At 43.8% G+C, this 18,577-nt stretch overlaps 8 protein-coding genes across 8 annotated transcripts; 6 read left to right on the top strand and 2 right to left on the bottom strand.

Moving 5' to 3' along the window:
* Positions 1-361: 361 nt before the first annotated feature.
* On the bottom strand, positions 362-2,359 carry LOC128303184 (kelch domain-containing protein 3). The gene is made up of 4 exons (XM_053040050.1): positions 1,143-2,359; positions 876-1,071; positions 661-801; positions 362-594 (listed from the first exon to the last, which is right to left on the bottom strand). The coding sequence occupies exons 1-4, from the start codon at positions 1,873-1,875 to the stop codon at positions 534-536; spliced, it is 1,131 nt and encodes a 376-aa protein (XP_052896010.1). The 5' UTR covers positions 1,876-2,359; the 3' UTR covers positions 362-533.
* Positions 2,360-3,532: 1,173 nt separating this feature from the next.
* On the top strand, positions 3,533-8,479 carry LOC128304236 (DNA-binding protein D-ETS-6-like). Its single transcript, XM_053041396.1, has 5 exons — positions 3,533-3,899; positions 5,903-5,950; positions 6,863-6,949; positions 7,018-7,117; positions 7,952-8,479. The coding sequence occupies exons 1-5, from the start codon at positions 3,533-3,535 to the stop codon at positions 8,463-8,465; spliced, it is 1,116 nt and encodes a 371-aa protein (XP_052897356.1). The 3' UTR covers positions 8,466-8,479.
* A 1,540-nt stretch (positions 8,480-10,019) lies between these two features.
* On the top strand, positions 10,020-14,589 carry LOC128301446 (acetylcholine receptor subunit alpha-like 1). The gene is made up of 5 exons (XM_053037933.1): positions 10,020-10,257; positions 11,132-11,249; positions 11,338-11,407; positions 13,466-13,789; positions 13,873-14,589. The coding sequence occupies exons 1-5, from the start codon at positions 10,173-10,175 to the stop codon at positions 14,494-14,496; spliced, it is 1,221 nt and encodes a 406-aa protein (XP_052893893.1). The 5' UTR covers positions 10,020-10,172; the 3' UTR covers positions 14,497-14,589.
* A 350-nt stretch (positions 14,590-14,939) lies between these two features.
* LOC128300550 (uncharacterized) lies at positions 14,940-15,353 on the top strand. Its single transcript, XM_053036651.1, has 2 exons — positions 14,940-15,137; positions 15,214-15,353. Exons 1-2 carry the CDS (start codon positions 15,008-15,010, stop codon positions 15,351-15,353), a joined length of 270 nt encoding a protein of 89 aa, XP_052892611.1. The 5' UTR covers positions 14,940-15,007.
* Positions 15,354-15,372: 19 nt separating this feature from the next.
* On the top strand, positions 15,373-15,588 carry LOC128300551 (uncharacterized). Its single transcript, XM_053036652.1, has one exon. The coding sequence runs from the start codon at positions 15,373-15,375 to the stop codon at positions 15,586-15,588; it is 216 nt and encodes a 71-aa protein (XP_052892612.1).
* On the top strand, positions 15,454-16,681 carry LOC128300548 (tubulin-specific chaperone C). Its single transcript, XM_053036648.1, has one exon. It carries the CDS (start codon positions 15,603-15,605, stop codon positions 16,650-16,652), a length of 1,050 nt encoding a protein of 349 aa, XP_052892608.1. The 5' UTR covers positions 15,454-15,602; the 3' UTR covers positions 16,653-16,681.
* LOC128300549 (ATP synthase subunit g, mitochondrial) lies at positions 16,674-17,375 on the bottom strand. The gene is made up of 3 exons (XM_053036650.1): positions 17,312-17,375; positions 17,188-17,237; positions 16,674-17,052 (listed from the first exon to the last, which is right to left on the bottom strand). Exons 2-3 carry the CDS (start codon positions 17,225-17,227, stop codon positions 16,793-16,795), a joined length of 300 nt encoding a protein of 99 aa, XP_052892610.1. The 5' UTR covers positions 17,228-17,237; positions 17,312-17,375; the 3' UTR covers positions 16,674-16,792.
* A 37-nt stretch (positions 17,376-17,412) lies between these two features.
* Positions 17,413-18,534, top strand: LOC128304244 (non-structural maintenance of chromosomes element 3 homolog). Its single transcript, XM_053041402.1, has 2 exons — positions 17,413-17,767; positions 17,831-18,534. The coding sequence occupies exons 1-2, from the start codon at positions 17,540-17,542 to the stop codon at positions 18,332-18,334; spliced, it is 732 nt and encodes a 243-aa protein (XP_052897362.1). The 5' UTR covers positions 17,413-17,539; the 3' UTR covers positions 18,335-18,534.
* Positions 18,535-18,577: the final 43 nt, after the last annotated feature.

Here is an 18,577-nt window from a genome sequence, read left to right as displayed (position 1 = left end):
ACACCATACGCGCCACCCCATATGTTTACCTGTGTATACATCTGGAAACAACCGACTTTTCAATACACCTAATTAACGCTGGTTGCGATTTTAAAATGTTGGTTCTAGTATGCACAATAATCAGAAGGATTTTATCATTGTTACTGTGCTGATGCAAAAGATTTTAAGTACAAATATGGCAACAATGTTAAGGGGACATAACACGGAAACATGAGCAAGAAAGGGGTTCGTGAAAGTTGTCTCAGCTCGGAAGCCGTTGTAAAATCGTGGACACATCTTCGTCCACAGAAATAATTTGCAATACTCAAAGGCATTCATGTGTTTAAACAATGAAAGCAATGGGCTAACCGTTACAATTTCAACAAATTTATTTGACCAGAAATAAATTCACTTAATGTACACTCGTGTATTTTACTTGCGCCAAATTCATTAATGACTTGATGGTATTTTCAATACAGAACGAACCAAATGTAATATTTCCTATAGTGTTTAGCTGGCAGTTCGTTATCGTCTTTTAGTATTTGCGTCCTCGTTCAACCTTTGTTAAGAGATCGTCCGATTTTGTTTGGTGTAGACATATTTCGTATTTCGATTCTAAAAGCAGAAAGTCTACTCTTTTAGTATGGCTCATTTAGCAAACATCTCACCTCACTGCAATACCTGATGTCCTGAGGTAAACTTGTAACGTCGAGTCTGTATTCCAGAACTTTTATGATGGCCAAAGTGCACAAGCTTGGTTCAAAATCAAGCACGTGCGTATCGCTATAATCAAATGATGATGGATCGCCATTGTTTGTGGGACTAAAATGAAAGGAATGGAAATTAATAGAGGATCGAATGAGTCCCTTTAAAGAGCAACAGTGCAACGGACGTACCAGGTGCCACCAAATAGATACATTCGTTTGCCAATCACCAAACATGATTGGCGCCGTCTGGCCCGCGGTGCTTGACCTTGTGGAGTCACCTGCCGCCAAACGTTTCGTTCGGGATCGAAACAGTAGAGATCGTTGAAATGTTTGTCTATATTGCCATTGTATCCCGCAAAGATGTAAATTTTGTTATTGTAGGTAACTGCAATGTACAAAGAAACGAATGAGGATCATCTTCACTATCCGCTCAGTTAAGGGCAAGTACACACTTACATGCAGAATGACTTCTTCGACCCACTGGAATTTCGCCAGTGGTTTTCGGTGTGTACCATCGATCTGCCCGCAGGTCCAGATACTTTATATTTGGACAATAGATTTCCTCCTGCGAGTGATATGGTGCTACAGCGTCGCTTCTCCCGCCAAACACGTACATCCGATGGTTGAGTACGGTGGCGGAATGAAAATCACGGTAAGACGGTGGTTCTCCAAGCGTATTTACGTACGTCCAGTGCATCGTGCGCAGATCGAGGTAGTAGACGTCACAGGAGAATTTGTCTATGCTCTCCTCAAAGCCGCCAAAAATGTACATGCGCTCATCGTAGATACAGGCCGAATGGCCATCGCGAGCACCGGGAACCGTGCCTGTTACCGAAGGTCGGGTCCACTTGCGTGTTTTCGTATCGAAGCAGAAGAGAATGTCGCAAACGATCTCATCGTTCCGTCCACCCCATAGGTACACTTTGCGCCCGAACGCAACCGCCGTGTGGCCGTATCGTTGGAACGGCACCTCCGGATACTTGCACGGCACACCATTCTCGTCTTCGACTGCCGGAATCGGTGCCCAGCGCATATTGTGCGTGTTGAGAACGTGTACGTCTATTGCGCTGTTCGAGTGATAATCCTCTCCCGTGCAATATCCACCGAAGGAATAGATAAATTCACCCACCGCCACGGAAGCATGGTTAACGCGCCTCGGTCCACCTTCGAGGTTGACGATCCAATGCATCGTTGTGTGTCTATTGCGCTTGTTTTTTGTTTCAATTGGGTTGCTCTTAATTTTAATCTCAACACCGTTCCACGAAAGCAGCTGATGACATCTTTACCATATTATGCAAAACATGGCCGACTCGTGAGATATTTCGCACCACACATCAACTAACGCGATAATGATGCTAGGCTAGGTGCGATGCTGCACAACACTCTCCCCAGCTGGTTCTGCCGTGGCAAACTTTCTGGGATGTGATAAATCTGTTGTTATGCAGTACGTGGTTCCTTAATTTTCCTTGTTTTGCATTTGCAGATTCATCTCCTTCTTCTTCTTTACGGGCTAGCACGATACGACATTTAGTCCGTTTACGGGCCTTCCTGGGCCTGTGCGGGATGGTGCGAAATTCTTGAATATTAAAACCAAATTATCGAAAATACTGTTCACTGTATAATTTCACCACTTTCATTGATTATTGTAAAAATTCATTAGATGATTTGCTAACCAGCAAAATACCAAAACAAGAACTCATTTGACAGCTACCCCACACAGGGACAGTCGTAGCACATTGGTTTTGGCATTTGCTTTTGCAATGGGGTATTTAAAAAAATAAGAACATGAATTATTGGCTACAAATTTTTACTACAAAGCTAGAGGACTGATGTTAGTTTTTCGAATAATGTAGATCTAACTGAGATAAAACAGAAACCCATAAAAACAAAACAAAAATATCCCAAGAGAAACAAGTTTATTATGTTTACTTCGTTTCTAGAATTCCAATCATTTCAAAAATTAAATTCGGGGTGTGCTTTGCATAATGGAATGAGATCAATTTCATGCTTAAATTGATTTTTAGTACAATAAAAGTGTTTTACACGATTTTACCAAAAATCTAACTTGATATTTTACCCACAGCCGATGTACAACACAGCCCCAGAATGTATCAGCGTTTCAATGCACCTTGCATTACACGCGCGTTACCTGTTTCCAGCCTGGGAAAACCCAATCAATCGATGAACAACACCTCCCCTTGGCTTGGCTTGATTAATATGCGCAGAGCGTAGTTATATAGTTGTCCAAGTCAAAATAATAATTCAACCTTCACACAGAACTTTTAGGTGGTTTTAGTTTGGCTTACGGTGTTGGTTTTGTGAGCAAAATTTTCCATATTGTTGCACACAAAAACCAACAGCGCTACACGTCATACACGGATTCCGCGAACCACCCTTCTGATCCGCGAGCTGATTTTGTCTTGCGTGCACACAGCTTCCATCATCTGTACGTCTCGTTTTGTCTTATGCGCTCGACGCTCACCGTGTGCGCAAAGCACGTGCTTCTCAGGGCGCGGGAATGAATCACGAATTTATGAATGAAACCGTGTAGTACGCGATGCGATGGTTAGCGCGTCTTCGGGACGCCACGCCGGTAACCAGTGGTGTGGGCGCCAAGCAGAAACGTTTTTAACGCACCGTCACTCTTGTTTCGATCGTTCGCTGATCAACATCGTTTAGTTAGGTGATCGCGTCGGATTGTTGTGTACCTCGTCCGTCACGGGGATAATTTGTGTGAAAGTTCATTGCAAGTGCATCACCTTTGATGTTCCTACCCAAACCGTGCCGGAAGGTGTTGTGCAATTCGCCCAAAAGCAAATGGAATGTAAAGTGTGTGGCAAAGAAAAATGCATCGAGATGAGGACGACCTCACTACAGAACGTGTCCAAGTGCGTGATTCATCGCCGGACAATGACGATGAGGAGGATAACGGGCAAACGTATGTGCCGAATAATCCGCACCAGTGGAATGCAGAACACGTGTCCGCGTGGATTTTGTGGGTATCGAAAAATTTCGACATTTATCCACCGCTCGAACCGGCACGGTTTCCACCGACCGGTGAAGAAATTGCCCAGTTTACGAAGGCGGACTTTTGGGTGTGTGCCGGTAGTGCAGCCGGTGGCAATACGCTGGCCAAACATTTCGCACATCTCATCCACACTGGCACGGGTGGTGGCTATGCTGGAACGAGGCTAGCAACCGACGTTGATCCAGGTAGGCGGAAATAGCAGTAACCCCAGTGGCCGATATCGAGAGGACGTAATCTATTAACTATTACCACTTTCTGTTTTGCAACACCCTTCTGCTGGTGCTGCCCGGTTGCGGATTTTCGGGGGACTTTTTTCCTATCACCTAATCTTGATAAATGACCCAACCCACTCTCGACACACACGGTCGTATCGTGATACAATTTTCCTCAAGTTTCACTCAAGTCTTATCTGATGGTAGGGTGAGAGCGAGGAAAACCTCGAAGGATATTTCTTTTGCTTACCTCTGCAAAGACTAAGGACGAAGAACAACACTCTCCTGGACGCTCGGGACTTTATCTGAAGTTTTGTATGTAATTAAGTGTACTCATATGAGGTTCCGTTCGGTTAATCGAATTCCCTGCACAAACGTTCGCTCTCCCATTCGCTTGGTAATTCCGGCGAAGGTTGCGAACTTATCTAGCCAGTAATTCATAACTTGCCAACATCTTCCCAGTCTTTCCACCCAGAGTCTCGCTCTCAAGATTGATGCTGCATTATGTTAATTTAAACAATAAAGTCACCTCTTAAGCCTCCGGCGACATTTATATCAATTTCGATCGAGACCGAACGCAGCAGGACATTCAGGCCCGGGTGGGGCATCCTTCTAAGCCAGGATGGGTAACAAAACCGTATACAGGAAGGAAGTGTTTACTTCGGGCATGTATGTAAGGAACCGTCGCTTTCTTCCGGCTGTTGGGTGCGCGCGTGCAGCAACCAAGAAAGCGAAACCGCAGCAGAGCGACGGACACCGTCGACAATTTTAAATCCCACTGAATAAATTACCCATAGAACAAACCGCAGGAAGTCTAAAGTTATTGAATTTTTATAAATGTGAACTCTCGCTCTCTCGGTGTGTTTGTGTGCCCAACCACACTCGAGGACGACTTTCTGCACTTTCTTTTTCCCGCTTTCACCACACAAAACCCGCGCGAAAGAGATACGATCTCAATTGCTCGAGCAAGTCTAAGTCCCCTTCCCTCCATAACCTCACAATCTTCTCAACTTAACCTCTTCCTGCCATTCATGCCTTTCGCTAATAGCAGGGGTGGGCAAGTTAGAACAAGGGGTGCCCGGTCCGAAATCCTTTCCGGATCTTCTCCTTTGTTGACTCAAGGATCAAGCGCCGTTGCGATTGGTATATACCAAACAAACAAACAAACAAAAGGACCCAACCGGGTAGCCAGGAAACACTCGCAGGACTTACCGTTTTTCCGCATCAGTGTCGCGTAAACAATTGTCGCGGAAGGCAGCAACTTCTTGCTCTGCTGATGGCGAGCGTGGAGCATGTGACCGTTGGGTTCGACCGTGCAGCAATGTGGCGCTTTTCCGGCAACTTTCCATCGGCCGTGCGAATGTATCCACACGCGGCCAGCCAGTACTATGGGCACCATACGCATCATCCGCGCCATCCGGCCGTGCACCATCACAGTCTGCAGTCGGCAGCAAGCCACACACATCGCACATTGCCACTACTTTGCGGCGGTAACTGAGTCACTAAAGACCACTGAAGTTATTCCACCAGATGATGTTGTGAATCATTTCGCTTCAAGCCAACAGCAGGCCGGCACTATGCAGAGGATTTAAATGTGCTTTATGCTTTTGGCCGCCACTTGTTATATTGGTGACGTGTTGTTTTTTTTTGGTGAAGAATCTGTTTTTATTGGCGCCAAAGTTTGGATAGTGAGACAACCGACACGAAGCGACATATTCATCGTGTTGCTGTTCGCGACTGAAGGTTGAAGAATTATTCACAAACGACCACCAACAATCGCTTCGATTACGCTTTGTGTGAATGTTTTGTGATCATGCAAAAAAAGCAAATCTGTGCTGTGGAATGTAGTGCTTTTCCGTTTGACATTAAAAGTGGATTTAAGAGAATAAACCAACATCTTCATCTTGTGTGGGATGTAATGTGTAAGTAAGGAATTCTAATTTCAATTTGTGTTTCTTTCCAACTTCTCTTTACAGAACCATATCAGTTGCTTAATGCAGCATCTCACAGACTAGTATCTCAAGGTAGTGTAATAGCTTTATCTTCTTTAAAAAACATGTAGTGTAGTGAGCGTTTTTATATGTTTTAATGTGGAAACATCGAATAATAGCAAAAAGGTTTTAATTTGTTTAGTTTATTATTAGTTTGATAAGTTGATGGACATAATATCCAATGAGAGTCGATTCCTGATTTGAATGAACTCCTCATTAACGATTCATATGAATGGTTCTTGTCAACAAATTTACTAAGCACAACACTACGAAGAACTAAAAACTTATGAATCATAACTTCAATATATCCTAACTGAGAGATCGTTCCGAATTTAATTGTATTTCAATCAGAAAATTCAAAGAAAATTATTTCTGTTTGTGAGTTTTGTTCTGCAGTATATAAAGCTCCGTTTAACAATTAATTTGCTTAAACGCAACCTGTTTGTAATATGTTTACAATATGTCTATGTAAACTTTGTTGTGTAACATTATTTGTGAATTTACAATAATTTAAAAGAGTGTGGTAACTCTTTTTAGATTCCTTGTCAAAGTTTACATCTTACAAAATGTTTATTAACATTAATATTATTAATATTATTAACATATATTTTATCCGTAATTTAAAAAGCTTGTATAAAGTGTTTTCAAAGTGTGTAACATTTTGTTTTCGAAACCACGTGTTTGATTAAATTTTGTCCGTTCGGCGTTCATAATTTAAGCGTTTTGCTGCCCTTTCGCTTCCCTCTGATACCTTTGCTATTCAACAGTTTAAAAAACAACACAAGCTCCGCCCACTTTGTCGAAACGCTTCGACTAAAAAAGCGCAAAACGCTTGCATTGTGGCAACGTGGCGGAACAAAATAATATAATTCTAAAATAAATCACTCCACTTTAAGTTTTGTAAACTAATAATCATTTTTCTGTGCGTGTGTGTGTGTAATTAAGGTGGCCAAATACAGCTGTGGCAGTTTCTTTTGGAACTGTTGGCCGACTCAACGAATGCGCCCTGTATCTCCTGGGAAGGAACCAATGGTAATGACATACAAATTCGTTCAACTTTATACAAAAGGCATCAAACAGCAAATGCTTTCCTTTTGCAGGCGAATTTAAATTATCCGACCCGGATGAAGTTGCCCGCCGGTGGGGGGAACGTAAGGCGAAGCCAAACATGAACTACGATAAGCTAAGCAGAGCGTTAAGGTAAGGAAAGCTGACCACTCTGTTTGGGTGGGCATTGGGAAAAGTCACGCCAATTCTCTTTTGTGCCCGCAGTTTAGCGAGCTCTTTTATGCCCCGTGCCAAAACAGGAAGCTGGCGGGTTGGCATCTCAGGAATGTGCCATCACCGGGTGATTGCGTGAATCATCACGCAAAAATGAGCCCACTGCTGCTGGGTTGGCGTGGGAATATTTCATTGATCCGTACTTGTTGTTGAAGGGGGTTGTACACAGTGCTTGTCGGAAGTTCGTGAAGAACTTCGAAAAGTTCCACTTCTTCAAAGTTACATAATTAAAGACCGAAAAGCGATATATTGGCTAAGGGTCTTTATCTTAAATCATATTTTCTCGTAAGTAAAAATTACATTATAACTTTACAATGAGTTTTAAGAACTTTAGTTCAACTTTAGTTCAAATTCGGTTATACTTTTGGAATAACGTTACATTTTCTGCATTACTGCAATCATTATAATAGCAAAGGGAAATCAAAGGGAATTCAACAGTTAACTTCGATTTTTAATAAGCATTAATTAACGCATAAATTAAGTATGAAGTCGTCGAGGATATATTACACATTTAAGGACGAAAACATTGTGTTAAATCCATAAAATAACAAAAAACAAACATATAGCCTCCTGGTTTGTCATACAGTTACAATTAAACAAAAAAGTCCACAACAACAACAAGCAACACCAATTTACAGCGCCAGAGTGTGCCACCCCCTTTGAGATATTGGAACTCACTTTCGCGTACGGGTTTTTTTTATCTCGAATTGCAATTCTAATAAAGCATTTATGTTTTCGTTTAATATCTTACAGATATTATTATGATAAGAATATAATGACAAAAGTGCAGGGTAAGCGGTATACGTACAAGTTCGATTTTCACGGTCTGATGACTGCATGTCAAGCACAAGCCCAGCTTACCGATACCGGCGCGAATGGTGCGAACATACTTTCCGGTTGCGGCTCATACGGATCCAGTCCGGCAACGTCCACCACGTCGTCCTCGATGAAATCGCCTGCCAATTCCAGCCCGCCGCAACCCCATTACGCCACGGTTTGTCATTCGGCCACCGCCAGTACACCGACGGCAACGAAAAGCACCACCAGCAGCACAACACTGTCGAACAGCTGGTTGCCTTACAGTGCCCCGTACTCTAATCTGCTTGTTCCCACCGCCTACCCTACCACTACCTCACCACCCTCAACCAGTGCATCCAGTGCGGTGCAATCGAACGCGATTGCAATTCCTACCACCGTTCCACCGTCCGCATCCAGCACGCCCGATACGATCAGCTTCGCGGATGCGGTGTCCTCGCATCTGCGCTAGTAACGGTGCGTCGAATCTAGCTCACAAGGTTAAGCGTCCTCATAGAAGCTATACGATGATATTACCGATAATACGACTAGAATTGTAATGTAAATGTAAAGACATGTTTCTAAACACAAGGATGTTTTTTTTTGTTTGTTTACAGAAAATATATGTTTTTTAGCGTCAGAATGTCGGAGAAGCCCCTCGCGAATTTCCTAATTTCCACAACTCCACGCATTTCCGAAAGCGCAGCTTTGTTTAGGAACTCGGTCCAGGCAGTGCACAGTGGACTAAGCCCATACAAATGCTGGAATGAAATAGGATGTCATGAAATTTGCACAGTTTCGTTAGCAAAGTGGTTTTATATCACACATCATCCGTTGTTTGATTGTTATTTTTATTTTATTTTTTACTGCAATTGGAAGCCTTTAATTATTTCATAAATTTAAACCAACTATTTTCTTAGTTTTATCTTTATTTCTACCTTTGATCAGATTCTGATTACAGAGAATCAGTATTGGCTTGCGCCATTTGTTATGTTTGGGACAAACATTATCAAATTATTAAAATTATTAAAAGCAACATAATGTTTTTCCTCGGTCTTCGTTCACTGTGCAATGCTATTAACATCTTCCGGGCAGTGCTGTTAGTGCAAAAAAAAAGAGAATAAAAACAACAACCCTCCGGGGGTAGTACACGAGCAACCCCTTTTTTACCGAAAAAACATCAAAGCAGGCGTGTTGTGACGGGCGTGCTAATCAAATCCAGTTCCAGTCAACACGTTCCACACGAGGATATAGCACGCGGCTAAATGGCCCTAAATGGCACCCATAATCCCCTGAGTCCTTCGATCCATCATTTTGTTTTTCCTCCCTCCCCGATGATCGAAGTGATAAAGGTCACACACCATTACAGTTAAGCGACAACCACGGATGTTTGTGATCGACGGCGATCGTGCGTGTCCCACACGACGAAGCACATTCTCCCTTTGGACGATTGTTTGTTTGTGTCGCTTTCCGTACGAGTCACTTTCCAAATCCAGACCCTTTTGTTAACCGCGTGGAGAGTGCTCCCGGTCCAACCAATATTCCAAGAGGCCCGTAAATCAATTACTTCGCACCCGATGGAATGGGAATGTCTCCGAATACCTTCGCTCAATTGCAGAAATCCCACGGCAGGCACGGACGGTTATTCTGGCATCTAATTGTTGCTAAACAGCGCATTCTAAGGTTTTCCGATTGTAGTAACCCGGGCACCGTCTCAAACCTGCACCATTCCCCAAAACGAAGCCGAAACCCACCCAGAACACAAATGGATGAAATGGTAACGGTTCCCCGAGCGATATGCTGCATGGTCAATGCGCGGCACTTTTATCAACTCGTCACAACACAAATGTACGGGGGGCCCTGTTGGTGGAATTGTGTATTATGTGATTTTAATGCTGCTCAGGGTGCTGTTGGGCCACTCGCGCGCGGATGGCATAAAAACATCCGTCCGACCGAGGCCGAAGCTCAGTTGCTTCCCAGTGTCCGGTCCGGTTAGCGTGTGACATCATCCAAGGCAGCAACCCAAGTGACGGTGGTGTGAACGTTTGTGCAAGACTGTGCCGTGATAACTGCTATTAATAGTGCTCGGTGATAAGCAAAATCCTGCAACCAAGTAGCCCTCGTGTTGGGGGCCCCCGATTTGTGGTCTTCAGTGACTGTGTGTTGGATAAAAAAAACGATGGTGCCAAGTGTGAAAAAGTGCATCTGCATCGCGTTGTTTGTGCTGGTGTCGACTGCATCCGGACAGGTGGCCGAACAAGGTGGTAAGTAAGGAAGAATGCAAGATCTATTACATGCATTATGCAAGTGTGTGCGATATACTTTACTAGTGTCCTCAGTTTAAACTACAAGATTTTCAAAGTGTCCCTGTTTTAGTCTTTTAAATAGAGCCATTCAAATGAACCTTGAGTGAGGGGTCGTTCGAATATTTGGAATGATTTGATGAAGAGAATGATTGATTTTATGAGATTCATAATTTCCTCAAAATGGATCATGCCCCTTAAAGCACCTAGACAGGGGGAGGTCATTAATCTTGTAAGATTAATGAATCTTACAGGATTCATCTTTGAAATAGAGATTCTGATTCTTGAACCTGAATCAGATTAATAAATCTGAATCAACTTCATGATTATGAATCAGAGAGATGAATCCCATCACTAGTTCAAAAAGATCGCTAATAATAATCACCAAACATAACTCAATTACCAGCACCCAACATGCTTTTTCGGGTGGGTCGTGCTTTGGATGATCTTATTGTTATCACAAAGAAAAGAGCAGGCGGATAATAGCACCGCACTTTAAGTGGACAAAATTGGACTCCAAATCATAAGTCATCGTTTGCAAGAGACATAAACGTGCGCATACCCACACACACACACACAGCCATTCAATCTGGATATAGGCAATATAGGAGACAGGCTGGATTAGTGTTCCTCTGTTGTGGCCGATTAATCCCGACCCAATTGTGATGCTTCAATAGGGACATTCATTGTCGGTGCTAGTTCATGCGCTGTTCCCGCTACGCGACAATATGCAAACGGGTTTGACCATGAGTGGTCGAATCGGATTGAAGGTCATGCACGGCGCACTGACGGCGTTAATAAGTTTCACCTTTCCTCCACAACCGTTTCGTTCCAGAGCGAGCTGCCGGGTGGGCACCCACGTGGGCGGATACGCTCAAAAAGGATCTGCTGAAGGGATACGATCCATCGATACGTCCATCGCAACACTACAATGTAACGACCGTCGAGACGGGGTTCGTGTGAAATGTTGCCAAAAGCGCAACCGTACGGTGGGAGGATTTCGATTGGTTGTGATATTAATCCGGCTGTCTTTCTTTACAGCATCACTATTACGCACGTGGAGATAAATGAAATCAAATCAACGCTTTCGGTGTACGGATGGATGAAGTTTGTAAGTATCTTTTAACATCTTGGAGGGATGCTGGGCAAGGGCAAGTGGGTTTAAAATTCGTGAAATATAGCAGAAGTTGAGAAGAATCTCCAGAGTTCCAGTTCCGGGGCCGGTAAATCAGGCCCCGGATAATCGCCGTCTACTGTAGCACATTTTTCCTGGCACCGTAACGTAGCCGTTTTTGTCTTCTGTACCGGCACAATTACCTCAAGAACTGTAAAGCCTGTCTTTTCTGGTTTTCTTCGACTTTATTCATCTGTAGCTGGATAGTCAATCTTGAGTACAGGGGATTAATCCGAATGGTGCCGCTATAAAATACACTAAGCGATATGTAGTGGCCTGTAGTGTCGCCCTGCTCGATACCAGGAGATTTATTATAGACACATTTTTAGTTGTCTTTAGAACAAATCTTTTTGAGGTGGCGTCAAATCTTTTTACCAAATACTAAAAGCTACTATCTTTTTACATGTAGTCGGATTCGTTATGTAGAATGGTGGAAGAATAATATTGTCCGTCGAATTTAGAAAGCAATTAAAATTCGCTCCAAAAATGTGTAAGTTTCCTTTTAAATACATAGGCATGTGTCTGCACACTTGCAAGCATGAGATCAAGCGCTTGGAAGCATGAGTATGTGAATTTTGGTTTGGAAGAGCTTTAACCAATGCTACGGCAACCAAATTCTAGTCTAAAACTCTTTGTAATGAGTGTTTTTCTTGTTCTAGAAATGGATGGACAGTCGTTTGGCATGGGAACCGCAGCTGTACAGTAACGGAACAAAACTGTTTCTCAATCAATCCTCCATCTGGAAACCGACCATAGCCAACAGTGGACCATTGGTGACGGTTACCAGCAACGGCATGCTGGAGTTCACGAAAGCATTGCGTCATGAATCCAAGTGTACCATCGAGTGGCAGAAGTGGCCATTCGATACGCAACGCTGCAGCATGTTTCTACTTCCTTGGGCCGAAATATATGATATGGAAATTAATGTCAAAATGCTTAAGGTGAGATACACTTCACTTACCCTAAAAATCCTTGCAGATCTGGTTTACTATTTGCTACTCATTACCTTTCCCTTCTTTTTGTGATTGCCGCAGAACGAAGTGCTGCCTGGAACGCTGTGGACTGTGATGAACATTACGCTGGCAACACACGAGATATTTAATGTGAGCGAAAGTCTGGAACATAGTGGTACGCATATTCGGCTCGAGCTGAAACGAAACAGTGCCATCTATAGAAGCACCCTCACGGCACCGGCCATTGTGCTGGTGTTGATGAATCTGGTCAACTTTTGGTTACCACCGAACTGTGCGGAAAAGCTCGTGCTGAATGCGATCAACGTGCTGATCTCGGGCATGTTTTTGATACACTTTAACGAACACCTATCCATCTTCACCAGCAGTACACCGTCCATTGGTGAGCACTGTCCGCCTTATACGGTTCGCATTTTGCAATAATTAATTCTTATCCTGTCTCTTCGAACAGTGTTATTTTACAGCATAAGTTTGTATCTAGCAGGGTTTTGTTTGCTGTTGACGGTTTTGCTAGACGGCATGGTAAAATCTGGTTCAAAGAGACCGTTGCATCCAGTACTGAAGAAAGTTATCACGCTCGAGCTGATCGCGGGAATGATCTCCATTACTAACAGCCACAAGGTGAGACGTTGCTGAGAACGTTACGTTTTGTGGAATATGTATCCAGTACTGGTTATTACAATTGCAGAAACATAACGACGAGATGTGTGACGTGTTAGAGGACGATCAGGAAACTAGTAACAATCTGGACGAAATTCAATCTAATAGACCGAATGGGATTGAAGCCCAGCAGGACTGGTTGATGTTCGCTACGCTGCTGGAACGGATTGCATTTGTCTTATACGTTATAATATTTTCCCTCATGTTGATTCTATATTTTTAAAGCGTCCTGTACACAATGATGTAAAATAAACGAGTACTTACAGCGAAGTAGTAGTATTATCATTCTGTCAAGCCGGGTCAAGCGGGTTCACATCGGGTAAAGCAAACCAAACCAAATTTCCATTTTGTAACTCTGTTTTAGAACTGGAATGATCCTAAGCTGACGTGGAATCCCGCGAACTACGGGAATCTGAACGTGGTCCGTTGGGATCCTACGATCGTATGGAGACCGGATGTGGTGCTGTACAACAATGCGGGTGGATCGGATCAGCATCATTATGGCGACACCAATGCGCTGGTGTACAGTGAGGGAAAAGTTCTGTGGGTTCCACCGACCGAGTACCATGCGTTCTGTGAGCTCAACATGCGCCTGTGGCCTTTCGATTATCAGAAATGTTTCGTCAAGGTCGGATCCTGGACGTTCGATGGGTACATGCTGAATCTGACCATTGGTAGTGAACCGCAGGTAATAAGGTCAAGAATGGAAGCTGGGAACCACACTCACTCCTACAATCTTCTTTGGATTCTCGCATGGTATTCCGTTTCCAGATCGAGACACTGGTCAGTAACTCTGAGTGGAAAATTGTCAAGATAGGCGTGGAGAGGAACACCAAATTCTACCCGTGCTGTACGGAACCGTACGTCGACATTACGTACAACATCACGCTGCAACGTCAATCCGATACGCATCGTGCCATCGTGATCATACCGGCGCTAGTGATCATCATACTGGCGCTCTCCGTTTTTTGGTTACCGTTGGAATCGGGCGAACGGATTATCACCAACGGCATCATTGCGCTGATGATTACGATCTACCTGGTTTATTTCGCCCAACAGCTTCCGGCAATTTCGGGCCATACGCCACTGATTGTGATCTTCTTCAGCAACACGCTACTGTTGACCGCGTTCAGCACCATCATCAGTGTAATTGTGCTGAACGTTGCGAAGGGGAAGCACCAGCGAAGTCTGCCGAATGTGCTGAAACGTTTGGCCGGATGTGTCGGACCGTTCGTGGGCGTAGGGAAGAAGCACTTTAGCTTTAGCGACAAGGGTAACGTGACCATCGAGAGCAGCATCGATCACGAGTGGAGCAAATTCGGGCTGGTGTTGAACCGCTTGTCGTTCATTGTATATTGTATCATTTTCGTCATTTGCGCATTCTATAGCTTCTAATTGTGCGACTTTTGCTCGACAGAAGATCAACAAATAATTCGTTTTCAATGTAACAGTATAATCATGATTAATAAACTGGAAAGGCAAAGCTAAACGTGAATGTTCCTACTTCTCTGACTTCTTTGTTATAATTTAGGGGCGATTGTAAAATACTGTATGGACTCGGGTAGTATGTTCAATTGCATTGTTTTATAACCTCTATTGTCGTTTGTGTCTGGAAAGTACAGGAAACACAAGAACAAATGGCTTTACACAGTGAGAATAGATGTTTTCACATCTCAGCAGTCCTTCACAGTGTTGGTCATATTTACGAGACCATGGATTGACCATTGTGCATAGCACGGGCGAAAAATGACGGTTGGGTCCGCGCATGTTCATCGCGCAAAAATATGAACCCACCTGTATTTTAGGCACTTTGGTCAAAATGACGTGAATCATCATTCGTTGTGTCCGATTTTGTGAAATAAACATCTGGTAAAAACTTTCACAATTTTGCTGTGCATTATCTAATATGCTACAAAGGAAAGCCCGACCAGGGTTCGTGAAATTTATCAAATCGTCCGCCAAAACGTTGATTGTTGTTGAAGCAATTCTGTTCGCTGTCTCGTACGCGGGCTGGCACCGATTGAACACGAATCGAGGTAGGTGGGCTGATGTTGAATTGCTAGCTGTGTTGATATTAAAACGACAAATCTTCCCTCCATCCCGGTGTAATAGAATTTCGGTACTACGTGAAGGAAAACTATCCCAGCATTTTGGAAGCCTACTATCAGCTTGGCGAATCGCTTGGTGGAGACAAATCGATACGCGTGTACGACGAAAACATTTGGCAGCAAGAGCAGCAGGCAGAAAAGTAGAATCGTGCCGTCTTGAGCGATGTATGTTTGGATTAAATCAGTAGTTTACCTAGCAGTCTTCGGCGGAATCGGATACGGTTTGCTGGAGCTGACCAAACCGAACGAGGAGAAGCTAAAACAACTGCGCTACTCAAGTTTGGGTAGTGAAGAAAAGAGCAAAAAGGCACTGTTTATGAAGAAGCTCCAGCAAGCCAGTTACGAAGAACCGATCTATCTGAAGAAAAAGAACGAATAATAACACCGTGCGCAATGGAGGAAATAATAGACAGTGGATCATTGAACGGAAAGGAGAAGATAACTGAAATACTGAATCGACGGCACAAGGAGCGAGAGCTGCACATTCAGGCGGCCAAGCTCGAAAGGCAAAAAGATGCAGAAAGCACAGAAGCGCTGCAATACTTTGAGATTTCTTTCGAGGAGAAAGTAAAGCAGATACGTAATATGCTTGATAATGTTACCAGCAGCGACCAGAAGGCACAGGTGTTTGCCGAAAGTCAGAACGAGATATACGACCTACAGCGATACCTGTCCTCGTCGACATTTTTTCTAAACGAATATCGCATCAAAGTTTGTCAGAATACGATCAACGAACTTAGCAAACTACTCGACACGCTGCGAAACGAACTGCTGCCGAAGAAAAAGTTTGGCTTCAAGAGCAAAAAAATTGTGAAAATGATCAACGAGAAGGACGCCAAAGAGCAAGACCTTAAGCAAAGCTCCGAATCGACCGGTTCCTCTGGCGAAAATCACATCAAATGGACTTTTTCGGAAAGGGAAGGACAGTTAATCGAACTCTCCGGCAGTGTAGTGAATGATCAAACTATAACGGCATCGAAGCTAAAAAACTGTCTCATACGCATCGAAGGCCATCCGGGATCGTTGCAATTTGCGCAACTGGATAACTGTGTGGTAGTGTGTGGTCCGACCGCGAGATCCATATTTCTAGACGATTGTACCGATTGCAAATTTGTTGTGGCATGCCAGCAGCTTCGTTGTCATCGTTCTCGAGCCTGCGATATGTATTTGTACGTCACTTCGAGGGCAATCATTGAGGATTGCAAAGGGATACGAGTGGCATGTTATAACCATCTTTACGGGAACATCGAGGAAGACTTCAGACAGTCGGGCCTTGATCTATCCTGCAACAACTGGAACATACTGGATGACTTCAACTGGCTTTCGACCGACAAACCGTCACCGAACTGGTCGTTGCTAGATCAGGAGCAAACTATTGCTGACTGGAATTCCTATTTACACAGCTTTCAGCAGATGCACAGTCTCACCGGCGTGGACCATTAAATAAAATGCTTAGACTTGTTCGGGATTAAGTATTACTGTGGTTTCATTATTTAGGACAAGATGTTCGATCCTCTGTTATCCGAAAGGTTCTACTGCACTGTAATCCCTGCAAAGCATAACACAACACGACGACCATCCGTTTAGACGTTGTAGCCAACTAGGTGACGCTTGCCAATGCACTCGCCGGCATAGAACCAGAAGCACACTTCCATCGTGACCAGGGTGTTGAGCCAGGCTTCGCGAACAGTAAGATTTTTCCAGGCTCCGGTGCGAGCACCCGAGATGATGCGGGCAATACCGTCACGGATGGCAGGAATGTCACCGGGGCTCGGTGGAGTCAGTTCCACCTTGGCGTACTTCATGAACACATTCAGCTTCGGACGAGCCTGGGTCATCAGCGCTGCCGAAAGCAAGCAAAACAATTAGACGACCGGTGGAAGTGATTATGGAATAATTATGTAACTTTTTTTGTCACTACGGGTGTTCGTTCAATGGAGGTTAAGGAATGGCGATGCTGTATTTAACAGGTACTTACTCGAAACAAGCGACGATCCCTTATTTGCCAACGAAGCCATTATGTGCAATCTACAAAGTGGAAGCAAAAGGGCGTTACGATTTTGTCGAAAGGTGGAAAATAAACGCAATTATTTATTGCGAACCTGAATGTACGTGCTTACGAATTGGGAGAAAAATTGACGGCATAAAAGGTAGCTTTGACAGTGATGACAGCTGCTGTCAAAACCATGGGGGGAAAGAAAAAACCACAGAAAATCAACCGACGCTGATTGCGCCAAAATTAGCCAACATTTGTTTCGATATCTATAAGATCAATAGGTAAAACAACCAGTTTTGTTTTATTTTTTAAGTACAGAATCACATTGAACAAAATGCCACGGCAACCGCAATCTCAAAGTCAACGCTCGCAAGTGGATAGGAACATTTCCACGCAACCCATGGATGAAAGCCATCTGGTCAGGAACATGGTGAAAACGATACTCAATCTGTCTATAAACAAATCGGCAATTAAAAGATCCGAAATCTGCAGCAACGCTTTGAAAGGAGATGGCCGACTTTACAACAGACTGATACCCGAGGTGGAAGAGATACTTGGCAAGGTAACACCCTGGAATGTTTGGGAAATTGTCAAACGCTTTAACATGCTTTTTGTCATTTTCTAGATATACGGCTACCGACTGGTAGAAGTGGAGAGCAAAGGGCAAAAAACGATGATCCTGTGCTCCACTATCGCCACAAGCTCGATGGCTGAAGTCAATGACAACTATCGTCGAAAGTACACATTTCTGTTTGTGATATTGGGCTACATTTTCATGAAAAATGGAACCATACCTGAAAGGATGTTGTGGGAGTTTTTGCAGACGATCGGTATCGATGAGCAGCAGGAGCATTCCTATTTTGGAGAGCCGAAGAAGCTGCTGGAATTGTTCGTAAAGCAGGCGTATGTGCTACGCTTCAAGCAGACGATGGAGGGAATGAACGAAGAAAGCGTATTCCTAAGCTGGGGCGTTCGGGCGAATCATGAAGTATCGAAGCGAGAGATATTCGAATCGATGTGCAAGCTAATGAAGCGGAAACCAAGTGACTTCAAATCGCAGTACATAGAAACGCAAGGCTTAACCGATACATCGATGGATGAGGATCTTGATTCTGATGAGCTCGAATAAAGGAGCCTGTTTAGAAAAGAATGAAATGGTTGGAATTTCCGATCGCAGCTGAGAACACGCCCTCGTTATCACGTCTCATTGTGGTCATTGCATATTATCGCACTATATGTATGATTATTACGTTTCTCCCGCGCCGCGTCATTGGCTGCATACAAACAGTCGGTTGATTTTCAAATAAACATTGCTCGTAATCTCTCGCGCACCGTGACGAACAGCTGATTCATGAGTGGTTTTTAAATAAAA

Source organism: Anopheles moucheti, chromosome 3 (assembly GCF_943734755.1).
Source record: "Anopheles moucheti chromosome 3, idAnoMoucSN_F20_07, whole genome shotgun sequence".
Classification (NCBI taxonomy): domain Eukaryota; kingdom Metazoa; phylum Arthropoda; class Insecta; order Diptera; family Culicidae; genus Anopheles; species Anopheles moucheti.
Note: the sequence above shows the minus strand (reverse complement) of the source record. Positions and strands in the feature narration are given on the sequence as shown.